Raw genomic sequence first — 12,747 nt, forward strand, 5'->3', positions numbered from 1 at the left:
AGAGGATGCCAAGTACCTCAAAGGGAGGTCTTTATCCTTAAGAGGATAAAAAGGGAGTATGAAGAACATGTTAGAAGCATAAAAATTTGCTAACACTAAAGCAATGACATGTTTCCTATGAATCTTTTTGCAGTTTTCATTTCTAACTGGCAAAATTCCAATGAAATTCGTGTGAAATGGTCAAATTCTTCTCAGCTTCAGCCAACTCCCCAGAGGACTCAACCACAGCAGTGATGTCAACCTTTGGCTATATAAGAATAAAGCACAGATCTTGACCCCAGACCTCCAGAAAAAAAATCAGAACACAAAGAGAAAGTGGACTTGGATTTTTAATTTTTTTAAAGATTATCTATATATATATATATATGTCTTAATAAAAAGTGCAAAGAATAGACCTTCATGTTTAAATTATATTCTAAAATAAAATATATATTTCCATTAGCTGCAGGAGACAACTGGCAAGTAAAGAGCCTGAGAGATCCCAGTCCCTCTCCATCACTACAATGGACATATATTAAGGAAGCACCTATGAAAAATAGAGTGTTCACAACACATCTGGTAACACAGATAGCTTCTGGGTGTACTTGAAAGCAGTTTGTTTGCGTTTTCAATCTAACATGAAATGAAGGGAAAAATCAAATTCATAAACAGAAATGACATTGCTTAGAACAATCTATTATTTTGTATTCCTGTTTTGTATGCCCTAGAGCCTAGCATTCGCCATGGAGCAAGTCACGCTCACGCATGCACTAGTAAGAGCCATCACCGGTGTGCCTAGAATGGGGGTCAGTGCTCTGTGGTCGGGACACTGCTGCTCTTAGCAACATAGATGAAAGGTTGGGCGAGAACTGAACTCGCATTTCTCTAAGTGAACAAAATTTAAAACAGATCATCATAACATGTGGCTCTCTTACACGTAGCTCCTGTTTTGGGCTTATTTTCACCAAAAGGTCTTAGAGAAACAAGGTGTAGAATATCCACTGCTTTCTTATGTATTCATGGTCATGGTGGCAATAGGTTGCAGAAACAAGAGAAACTTAATAATAACAACAACAAAAGAAGACACAGGACTCTGAACTTTTTTTTTTTCTCCTGTAAAGCAATCTGAGCTATTTCAACAATTCAACTTCAAAAATTGATTTCTGTCGTGGCTTCAGTAGCCACATGCGGGAACGGAGGATCCCTTGGTTTTGAACTGGCTTTCTTCTATTACTCCTTTCCTTTTTTTCTCAACTGAAAGAATTTCTATTTTAGAAAAGATATGTTCTATACACTGTGCCTGCAGCAACATATCCGTAATACTGGCTCCGACAGCATTTTGCCTCATAAATGCCGGTAATAGGCTCTTGCTGCATGTGAATAAAGTCTATATTAAAATATAGAGAAGCTGCTGCTGCCACCGATTAGGCATAACTTTTAGACTCAAAAGGTCCATGGTCTCTTGTCTCCTTCTTTTTGGCCTGTTATAAAAATAATTTGGGTTACAAGTGTCTACACAGCACCAATTTTATTTCAAAAGCAGCATCTTTACCCAGCCGCCCAAATAAATCTACAAGTACGCATGCTCAAATAGCTTTTCTCTTTTACTTCTGTTCTGTAGCTCTAAAAGACCGGTAATTGCATTAGACTTTGTCTCAATCAAAAATTGTTCGGCAATTATTAAAACCATCAATTACAATGCCCTAAAAATACCCACATCCACTGAATTAGATGAGAAGTTCCCCTGACATGCAACTGTATAATAGAGGAATTATGCCTGCAGTTGATGGACACTGTGTTCTGTCGAACAGAAGGTCTCTAATAGTAAAAAAAGCATTTCATAAAACTTTGTCATATATAAAATATCTTATTGTGACCATTCCACTTATGATTAAAGCACAACGTAAGTGTTTGCTCTGCCTTCTGCTGTGGGACAGTCAGGGGTCATACAACCTCGAAAAATAAGAGTGCATCTGTTTCCCAGGCTGACAAAAGCGGCGGGCTCAATTACACTGTTTCTCTCTCAAACTCGTCTGCACTCATGCACACATACACAAAGCACCCACGGTTTTTATCTTCATGACACTGTTGCCACACTTTTTTTTTCCCACTTCCAAAAATCTGTCAGGAGAATGTGATTGCAAAATAATTATTCTTGTCTATACCCAGACTGGATCACCATTGCTCATTCTTGTGATTTTGAAAGATAAAGTCTGCGACAGAAGGAGAATGGGCTTCATTCATCTTTCTCAAACCCTTTGGTTTCTACCTTTAATGTTACGGTGAATGTTGACTTGACTCAGGAGGCCTGGGTCAAAGGCTTTATAGATACTGAACCTGAAGTGCATTAAGAGAATAAATATCTGCTGTTATGGCATAGGAGAAATTTTAAAAAGTAGCGATAATAATCACAACTCTGCAGATGTGAAGAATTTATGAGTCATCTAAAAATTTCATAAGAAATTAAAGACTTTTGTAGGAGCGGTGGAATCACATAACAAAGGTCAAAAGGCCAAATGTAATCCGATAACGATTACATTCTCTGAAAATACTTCATGTGCATATCGTCTGCCCTTAGTGATGCCGTCTTCCCCGAGTCTCCCATCTGCAAACACGGTGGACCAAGAGAAACGTCTACCAAACAAAGGGGTCACCCTGATTAACAAAGGACTAAAAAGAACAAATGTAAAGATTCCAGGGCAGGTGGGGGAACTAGTGCTTTAAATATGCGTCTGCAGAAAGTATGACTTGGAGGCAATTCTGAAGTTTTGACACTTAGACTTTACTCATAGATTAGGCAGCGTTGTTCTTCTGTGAGGGCAGCTAAGTTGAAATGTGAAACAAAAAGAACCGCCCAATTACGACATCACAGAATTCCAGGGAGGAACTGGGAATCAAAACTCTCTTTGATTAAAATTTCCCACTTTTAATGCAAAGTGCAAGAGCCAGGGCTTCAAGTGATGACACAGGCAGGGAAGTCCCGACACGCCTCTCCTGGACGGCCTGACTTTTCTCTCTCTTGACCCCCTCACACACACCATGGAGAGCCTGTTAGCTAATTCCCAACTCTCCCGGCACGTTTATCCATCTCTATTGGATTCTTCATAAAGTCAGGCCTCTATTCCCAATGGTTTAAGGTGATGAGAGAGAGCTAGATATGAGGAAATATCATCAATTAGCAAAAATAAAAAGAACTGTGGAATGTGACACATTTCATATTATGGAAGTAAGGGTGGGCATCATGTGTGCACAACACTGAAATGGACACCATGACTTCCAAAGGGACCAGGCTGCTCTGCCTTGGGCTGCCAGAACAGCAGCGAGGTTTCCTGGAGTTCTAACTCTCCATCCGCTCCTCTTCAAGATCCTAACAGAGTTACAGGTTCTAACTGAACACCTGAGTTCAGAATCAGGTCGAAAAATGCTTAAAACATTAAATTATTTCAAAAGGGAGAAATGAAAAAAACTGCCCACACTGAGAAAAGAGAAGTTACTTATGGACAGAATAAAACTGTTAGGTAAACGTGCTGACACAAGTCAACATGAAAAACTGAACCAACACAGGAAAGGAGGGAGAGAGGGAGGGGAAATGGAAGAACTGGCCCTTCCCATAAAGATCCCTGCTCCTGATTGAACTCCTACAAGTTACCCTGCTGAGGGGGGACACACTGTTCATGCTTTCTTCACAAGTAAACCTAAATGGTCACGATAACCAAGCGGTAGACACATCCCAGTGAACACAGTATGAAATTGGTGATTTCTTGGTCATCTTTCATGAGGGAGGGCACGTGGACTGGAGATGTGGCCAATTCTGCTGGCTGAGCTGAAGAACTCTGTGGTAGAAAATGCCAAAAACAGCCCCCTACCCATCCTAGGGGGAAAAATATACAAAACCCCCCAAAACCTAAACAAAACAAAACAAAACAAAAACCACCTTCTCCCTCCTAAAGAAAACCACGTTGAAAACAAATGCCCTGCAAGAAGTCCTTATGTATGTGTTTTTACAAGGCTGGTAGAGGTTATTTTGTTTTGGATTCCACATAAATTTTATCTCCATCCCTAATGCCAAAAGAATGCAGTGCCCGAGAGCTGTACTTCATTTCCTCTGGGCCAAAGGGTGCTTCATGGTCAAAATAGTAGAGAAGCATGTTGCTTGTGGGTAACTGCACTAGAGTTTTTAATTGTTTCTTTAGTTCTGCAACTGTTTGGTCCAGACGAATGCTCATTTCTTCCACCTGGTCGTTAAAGTGGACTTCTACTTTCGCACTGCTCTGGGGTCTGAGGTCCACTTCTGCCAAAGGCTCCAACTTCCCATATTTTGTAATCAGTTCATGATACCTAGAAAGATAAGAAAACAGTGTCAGCTTAAGCCACTAGCACATGAACTACAAGAAAACTAGACTGCTACAACCCTGTTCTAATATCATCTCCATCTATCCATCTACCTGGTGAACTATTTGTGTAATCTGTGATTTGCTACAGTTGCCCTTCTGAGGCCACAGTAAAACCACATCCTTGTGGATAGGAGAATTTGCCCTAAAGATGGTCACCATGCCTGTTATTCATCATTATAGAAGAACAGACTTGGGGAGGAAAGGAGAACCTAGAAAAGTAGACACTACAAGGATTATAGAGAGAAGTCTAATCACAAGAACTTGCTTTCTTGGGTGTCACCATCAAGAAGAGCATATATCTAAGCATGTGTTGCTTGGTAACCGATGAGAAGATGAAAGGAGGCCAGTTTCTGACTACCAGAGAAGACAACTTACAAATGACAACAAAAAATCTAGTTGTATGTGAGCTGTTAATCCAGCCTTTTCACTGATGCTTTGTTTGAATGTTCCAGGCTCGTCTCATTGGCTGTCATACAAGGACTTTGTAGAAGAGTCAAGAATACATTCTTGTGTGGTGCCTGGGTGGCTCAGTCGGCTGAGCATCTGACTCTAGATTTTGGCCCAGGTCATGATCGCAGGTCATGGTCTCAGGGCTGTGAGACTGAACTCTGTGTTGGGCTCCATGATTAGCGGGGAGTCTGCTTGAGACTCTCTGTCTCCCTCTGCCCCCTTCCCTGTGCTCTCCCCTGCCTCCACTCTCTCTAAAATAAATACATAAATGTTAAAAAAATACATTTTTGTGAAAAAGTGGAAAGTGGCAAATGAGGAATAAAGTTCCTTGATTGAGGCAGGAATAAAGAGAAAAGTGAGTTATAGAGGTGAAACTAGGGCCCACAAGGTGAAATTTCCCCTGTGGTAAATCCTGTCTCCAATGCCAGCCTTGCAGAATCTAGGTCTGATTTTACTGAGGAAGTGGTACAGTTTTCTACAAATCAGAGAAAGAAAAAAATGATGAAGATCTGATATCAGCTTTACTATACCCAAGACCTACTGATCAGGATCAGAATGCAATGGTCATGTAAGACTATTCCCCCACTCTACTTATAGCTTTAGCTCAGTTAAATCAATGTTATGAGGCTGGTAGGTATTAAAGACGTGGTAAGATGTGTGAGGGTAAGGATGGCGGTAATAATTTTCATCAAAGGGAGTAACAGGATATGGTAAAACAGTACTGGCTTTGGAGTCAGGAGATCTGACTTCAGCGTCTTCACTCCATCTTATAATTAGCTGTGTGACTTTTCAGCTCAATCCCTTTGTACCTCAGTTTCCTTATTAGTAAACTTGGGATTAAAAAGTCTGCCCTTTCTACCTTATAAAACAGTCAAGAGAATTATAGAAAACAATAGATGAATAAGTACTTTGTAAAAACTAAGTTCCTATACAAATAAAGAATATCAGCATTACATTCCTATTCTGAAATTCACATTCAAACAGACATATTCCTCTAGAAAATAATTTATTGAAATCTATTTAGAACTTCGTGGAAAAGATGGTGGCATGATGAAACAGACTACGAATCTTCTCCCAGAACTTGTGTCAAGAACAAGGGTAGTTTTTAAAAGGATAAAAATATCACCAGCAATGATTAACATAAGAAGAGAGGGAATAACCTTACTGCGATAGGCTTTTAAAAGGAACCAGCTGTGTACTATATGGTTCTGCTATGCAAAGATCCTAATCCAACCACCAGCATCCATTATGGGAAAAGAAGCTAAAGAGTACACTCCTGAATGTACTAACACCTCCGAGTTTGGGAAAATTGGGCTAATGGTTAAGGAACAAGCCAGAAGGAAGGCTGAGGAAACACTTGGGAGACTAGAAGCCTCTCTGTCCCACGGCCTGGATGTCAGGATCTCAGCAAAGGCCAGCAAATCAAACCAAACCAAAACAAGCCCAAAGAAACAAAAAACAAAAATACCAGCACTTGAAAATTTCCAAGGCTCCAAATTAAAAAAGTGAAATGATTCAAACTCTAAAGGTATCTTTCCCTACCCCTATCTCCTAGTATATGCCTTCAAACAAGTGAAACTAGGCTCTGATAATTTAACAAAATCTCAGAAAAAACAACAGAACACACAGGGTCAGATAAAAGCTGAACCCAACTCCAGAGATGGTTTCTCTTCAGACTACAGAAAATTAGAACTCTAACACCCCCACTCTTAAACTCCGCCTAGGAGAGACAAAAGAAACAATGGTGAAGGGGTCAGGGAGAGTTTACTTATACTGCGTTTCAGTAAAGACATGGCCTGGAGAGAGGTCCCCACTTTTAAGCATAAGCAAGAAGACACAAAATGGCAACAAGGCATACACCACAGCAAAAGGAATAAAAAAAAAACACAGAGTAGGTAAAAGGCAGAAACAGAACTCAAACTGAAAGAAAACACAATTGGAAGCAAGATATTTAGAACTCTTAAGTGCATGAATAAATAAATAAAACAAGAGCTCAATGACAAATAATATACAGAATGAGATAAAAAGAAAGATCGCAGAGCCAGTGAAACAAATTGAGGTGCAAAACAATGTCATTGCTGACCAAAAAAACAAGTTAGAGGGCATGACCCAGGAGTATTATACCTTGCCAAGTTTAGGTTCAGAAATAAATTTAAAAGGTAACTATTCTGAAACAGGAAGAACTTAGGAAATAGGGCCCCCATGTGTCCTTCTAAAAAAGAAAAACATTGATCAACAGTGAGATTAAAGAACTAGTGGTAAACCCTAAATCTATTTAAATATAAAACTAAAATTTACAAGAATAATTATATAACCCTAGACTTATTTATACTTGACACTATGGCCAACGAAATTAATCTCAACTGTAAACGTATTTGTACACAAAATTATGACCCATGGGCAGAAACTAGCCTACTGGCTACAACTGGCTAAGTCCATCTACAAATTAAATGACCTATAAATTAAGTGACCTATAAATTAGGACACTAAGATCCAACAGTTTTCTAAAAATCAACACATCCTGAAATAATTCATTGTCTCTTGCCAATCATCTTTTCTTCCGGTCTTTCTTATGTCAGTAAATGGCACCACAAACTACCTACTCATCCCAGCTGGTAACTGGACAGTCATCCTGATTCCTTCCTACCCTTTCCCCCACCTTTCCCATTCAATCAACTGCCATGTCCTAACAATTTGATTCCTAAATACTTCCTGAATCTATGTGCACTTGTCTTGCCCACTTGTCTCATAAATTCAAGTCATGTTGATGTAGGAATGAGTTAGGGGTGGGCGGGGCTAAGCAAGGAAAGTTAAGGGAAATACCCAGTCAGGCGTCCAGGAATCTGTGGGCTCCCATAAACCCGAAGGACACCAAAAGACCCCAGATTCAGGCTCCTACCCATCCCAAGGAAACAGAGCTAAGACAGTAAAAACAAAAATAAACCTGGCTCCCTAGCTCCAAATTGTTAGGGAGTATTCCCCTTAAATGGCTACCCGTTCACAGACACCCCAGATGTAGAGAAATATTATGGAGGAGATATTAACCAGAGAGAAGGGAACACCTTTGTTTGTGCTCATGATATTTACAAACATCTTGTTTGTCACAAGTCCACCATGTTTGTTCTAACTATAGACCTGAAAATTACAAACACCCTGATACTGACAAGAAATTAACCAAGTTTCCTTGTCTGTTTCCTATAAAAGACAGACTATAAAAGCCCTCAGTGGCAACCCTGTGGGGCCCCTATTGCTTTTAAGAGCTTTCTATCTCTGCTTAAGAAAACCTCTAACAGGGGATCCCTGGGTGGCGCAGCGGTTTGGCGCCTGCCTTTGGCCCAGGGCGCGATCCTGGAGACCCGGGATCGAATCCCATGTCGGGCTCCCGGTGCATGGAGCCTGCTTCTCCCTCTGCCTATGTCTCTGCCTCTCTCTCTCTCTCTCTCTCTGTGACTATCATATATAAATAAAAATTAAAAAAAAAAAGAAAACCTCTAACACTTTGCTCACTCTGTTGTCAACGAGATTCGAGACAAGAACCAAGCTCTCTTGTATCAATATCATTAAGAACCTGAAGTGCTAGAACGTTCTGTGGATGAGCCACTTCAGCATCTATTCCAGCCTCCTCTGGAATGCCTTCTTCCTGAACTTCTAAGACTGGGAAAGTGTAGACATTCAGCAACCCTGGGGACAAATATAATGGATCTAGTAGATGGTGTGGGCCCAGTTTGGGTACAGGCTCCCTCATTACCAAATTGCAGTTCAAACACTGTGTTCCTGGAGTCAACAGCCCTGGCAGCAGTTTACTGAACACCCCAGGGTGTGATCCAGCACCAGAGACAGCAGCTTCTTGAGTTTCTCCTCTGATTCCACCAGAGGCAGCAGTACCATTGGTGGGCCAGTTCTGTGGTACCATCCTAAAGGCCATCCTAGAGACACAGCCCTTCCAAAAATTTCTGTAAGCACCTATTCTCCATAAGAAATCCCTTTCTTCTCAATATAGTGAGCCTGTCAGAATAAAGCCTGAACTCTATCATGACTGTGGAAGGCAGAATTTTTCCCCCACAATATTTATCCCCTGGTGCTAGTCTCAAGGTCATATTGTTATTCTGCACTGTTGACCTTAAGACAGGAGAATTCACTGAATGGGCCTCATCTAATCCTATGAATTGCTAAAAGCAGAGAAGTTCCTTTAGGCAGCAGCAGAGGAGGATATCCGAGAGATTCCAAGCATGAGGGAACTTGATACGTCGTTGCTGGCTTGAAGATGAAGGTGGCCACATGGAAAGCCTGAGAAGGAATAGAATTCTCCCACCATCCTGAGTGAGCCTGCAAGCTCATTTTTCACCAGAGCCTCCAGGAACAGACACATCCTTGCTATAAACCCTTGATTTTGGCCTTGTGAGAACCTAAGCAGAGAACCCAGGTAAGCCACATTGTGCCCTCACTTCTGACCCACAGAAACTGTGACATAACAAGTAGCCATTGTTTTAAATCACTAAGTTTAGGGTAATTCGTTACAGCAATATAGAAAATTAAGTGACTAAAAAAGGCCCTTCATTATTTGGTTCCTTCATAACTTTGCATCCTTATTTTGTATCTTAAACATTATCACTTCTGCACCTGCCTTTCCACTTGTTTAAATCTTAAAATCATTGTTTGTTTTTAACTTGCAGGTAAAGCCACTTATCTTTTGTATATGGATAAAGGTTTTGGATTTTTCTCTAATTTATTCTATAAAAATGAAGGAAAACACCAAATACGCTCCCCTAAAAGTTACATAAGTAAAAAGTATGATTTCTTTTTAAGAGGGTGGGGAGGAGCAGAAGGACAGGGGGAGAGAGAGAATCTTAAGTAGATTCTGATGGGGGCACCCAATCTCATGACCCCAAGATCATGATCTCAGTTGAAATCAAGAGTCAGACATTTAAACTACTAAGCCACCCAGGTCCCCCTAAAACATATGATAGTATGATTTGAAGATAATATGTTTAATCCCCATTTTCTTATTTTGGGTTGTTTTTAAGCAGGGCAAATCAGTAAATATAAGAAATCATGATTCTACTACATTGTCCAGTATATTTCAGAAACCAATTTCTTCCTAGTGTTCCAGTTTGGGTATTTTATTCATTATTCAACAGTCTATCCAAACTGAACTATCACTGCAAACTTGGTGTTATCTGAGCTTTTATCATCAACCCCAAAGCTATAGTCTTAAGCGGTAAATGGTTTCTGATGACTAAGCATTCTTTAAGACAATCTCAATTTATATTAATATTCTTAATCATTACTTCTATCTGATTATTATATAATTACTATCGTATGGAAGTACTGATTGAGAATAGAAGTACTGACTGAGGATATTAACACTGTTCCACCATAATCTTATAACAGAAAATGACCAATCACAAGAGAACCAAATTTACTACATATGGCATAAAGATCAACATGACCACATAAGCAACTGAGAAATTTTTAAAAAAAGATTTTATTTATTTATTCATGAGAGACACAGAGAGAAACAGAGGCAGAGACACAGGCAGAGGGAGAAGCAGGCTCCATGCTGGAAGCCTGACATGGGACTCGATCCTGTGTCTCCAAGAGCACACCCTGGGCTGATGGCGGCACTAAACCACTGAGCCACCCGGGCTGCGTGCAACTAAGAATGTTAAGTGGAAACAGAATGCTAAGTGGAACCTTGTGAAAACATTACCATAGGCAAACTGGCATTGTGTTTTCTTTCTTCCTATTAAAGAAAAACTCCTCTTGACAGAAGAGCTTCTTCTAAATTTAGGGGTCTATGTATCACAAGTAGTTAGAAAGCAGGCTACTGGTAAAATGAACACAGGCAAGCCTTCATACATGAGGTGCTGTGGCATACCTGCCTAATGTGATAGACATATGAGCAGATTTCAGTAGCATGACAGTCAGACTGAGAGAGGTATGCCCTTCTTCCTACAGCCCATTTTCATTCTTGATTCCTAAGATACCTGAGAGCATTTCCTCACTCACAATTCAGTCACAGGTCTATGACTCTAGAATAAGTGAAGACTTGACATACTACTTAGACTGCAGTTTCCTACCATAAATCTTAGTCTGAGAGTGAATTTAGAATAAAACCTAAAACTCAAAGATGGATGGAGACAAAGGCTAATTCATTCTCAGCTCTGAGTAGCCTTATAAACTAAATAATATAAACAGGGATCCCTGGGTGGCGCAGCGGTTTGGCGCCTGCCTTTGGCCCAGGGTGCGATCCTGGAGACCCGGGATCGAATCCCACATCAGGCTCCCGGTGCATGGAGCCTGCTTCTCCCTCTGCCTGTGTCTCTGCCTCTCTCTCTCTCTCTCTCTCTCTGTGACTATCATAAATAAATAAATAAAAATTAAAAAAAAATAAATAAATAATATAAACAGTAAATATTTAACACAAATATTTAAGAAACTGGAAAACTAAAATAAGCTTAGACCAGGAGCTTTTTAGGTATCAGAAAGCTTCCACATTTGGACTTCATGTTTCCATTTCCATAAAAGGTATAGTTAGAATCTCAAGGAACATCCTAGAGCAAAATGATGGGATTTACATTTTGTGCACGTGCGTATACTGCAATGGGATGATCAGTATCTAGCCCTTACAACTTCCTAGGGGTATACTCAAACATGGCCTATGCAGTACTTTTAAGGTAACAATTCTGTTAATCTATTGTTCCTCAAATGCAGACTCATATTGAATTAACTGGAGTCTTTATTTTAAAATAAGGCTATCTTACTCCAAAATAAATCCCTAATATCTACATCTCTCTCTTTAAGGAATGTGACCAATAAAACATGAAATATCTCTGATGGTACAGTATGAAAAACATTCATTTCCCAAGGTATTACGAAGCATTTAAAATATTTTCCAAACATCTAATTGCTGTTGTTTAACCTCTGGCTATGGTATGCTTCCTCTTATTTTGACATGGCATACCAAAGAAATCTCCTTAACATTCTACAAGTGGGTTTTCATACACTACTGAAACAGTTTTCTCAACGTCACCAATACCCTATTATCAAAATACATAAACATCACTTCTTAGACACAGAAAGGACCTTAGAGATCACCTATTACATATTTTACAGAAATAGTAATTTGGACTGATTTGTTAACCCAAAAATCTAAAGACGGTGGAAGTTAGAATTCAGGTCTTGTTCTCAGACCATCATTCTGCCTTAGTTCTCATCACTTTAATGGTTTGCTAGAGTAATGAACACTGTTCTAGAAATTCTCTTCTCCTTTCTACATTTCAAATGTCCCTTTTCAATATATCCTTACAGGTTCTAATTCCTCTTTTGACCATCTACACTTATACACTTGGATAGTTCTCAAGATTCCTTCCTGTATTCTCTTCCGTTTTCTCTTTATGATCTTCTATCACAGATCTCATCGTCTTATTTAGCTTAAGCCACAGATGTTTCCCCACTTGTCGTCTTCAAGCTTCCATATTTTATCTACTTCCAAAATATTTATTCTCACCTTTCATACATAGCAAAGTATCTTGAGCTGAACTTAGTATTTTTCATACTATTTTTCATCAAAGCTTAAGTCATAGAATTTGTTTGAACTCATTATTTCTTAAATTCAAGTGCTGTCAAAATTACCTAGTGAATGGATAAACAGAATGTGACCTATTCGTGTAATAAAATATTACACTGAAGTTAAAAGAATTATTCGAATCTACATTTATCAGTATGATTAGGACTTTGATCAAAATGACTCCGTAAATTCACAGTTTAATATACTTCTGCTCCAAACATAGAGTAAAATGGATAAAATATGAAAGGCCGAATTCCAAGAAGACATAGCCCAGGCTCAAAAATAATATTCTACATTTCTACAGATCAGGCACAGAAAAGAAATACAAAGCATACAACTAAAACCACAGAACCA

General features: G+C 39.5%; 1 protein-coding gene across 8 annotated transcripts in view; it reads right to left on the reverse strand.

The window, feature by feature from the left end:
* Nucleotides 1-311: 311 nt before the first annotated feature.
* Nucleotides 312-12,747, reverse strand: part of TBCEL (tubulin folding cofactor E like) — a 73,078-nt gene continuing 60,642 nt past the window's right edge. For 6 of the 8 annotated variants that reach the window (XM_049109859.1, XM_049109857.1, XM_049109862.1 and 3 more), the window contains one exon: nt 312-4,317. In XM_049109859.1, coding sequence (XP_048965816.1) covers nt 3,999-4,317 — 319 coding nt within the window. In that variant the 3' untranslated portion in view covers nt 312-3,998. Of the gene's footprint in view, nt 4,318-8,330; nt 8,505-12,747 lie in introns of all 8 variants that reach the window. The other 2 variants (XR_007410619.1, XM_049109863.1) reach the window with 2 other exon arrangements.

The sequence above is a fragment of the Canis lupus genome, chromosome 5 (assembly GCF_003254725.2).
Source record: "Canis lupus dingo isolate Sandy chromosome 5, ASM325472v2, whole genome shotgun sequence".
NCBI lineage: Eukaryota > Metazoa > Chordata > Mammalia > Carnivora > Canidae > Canis > Canis lupus.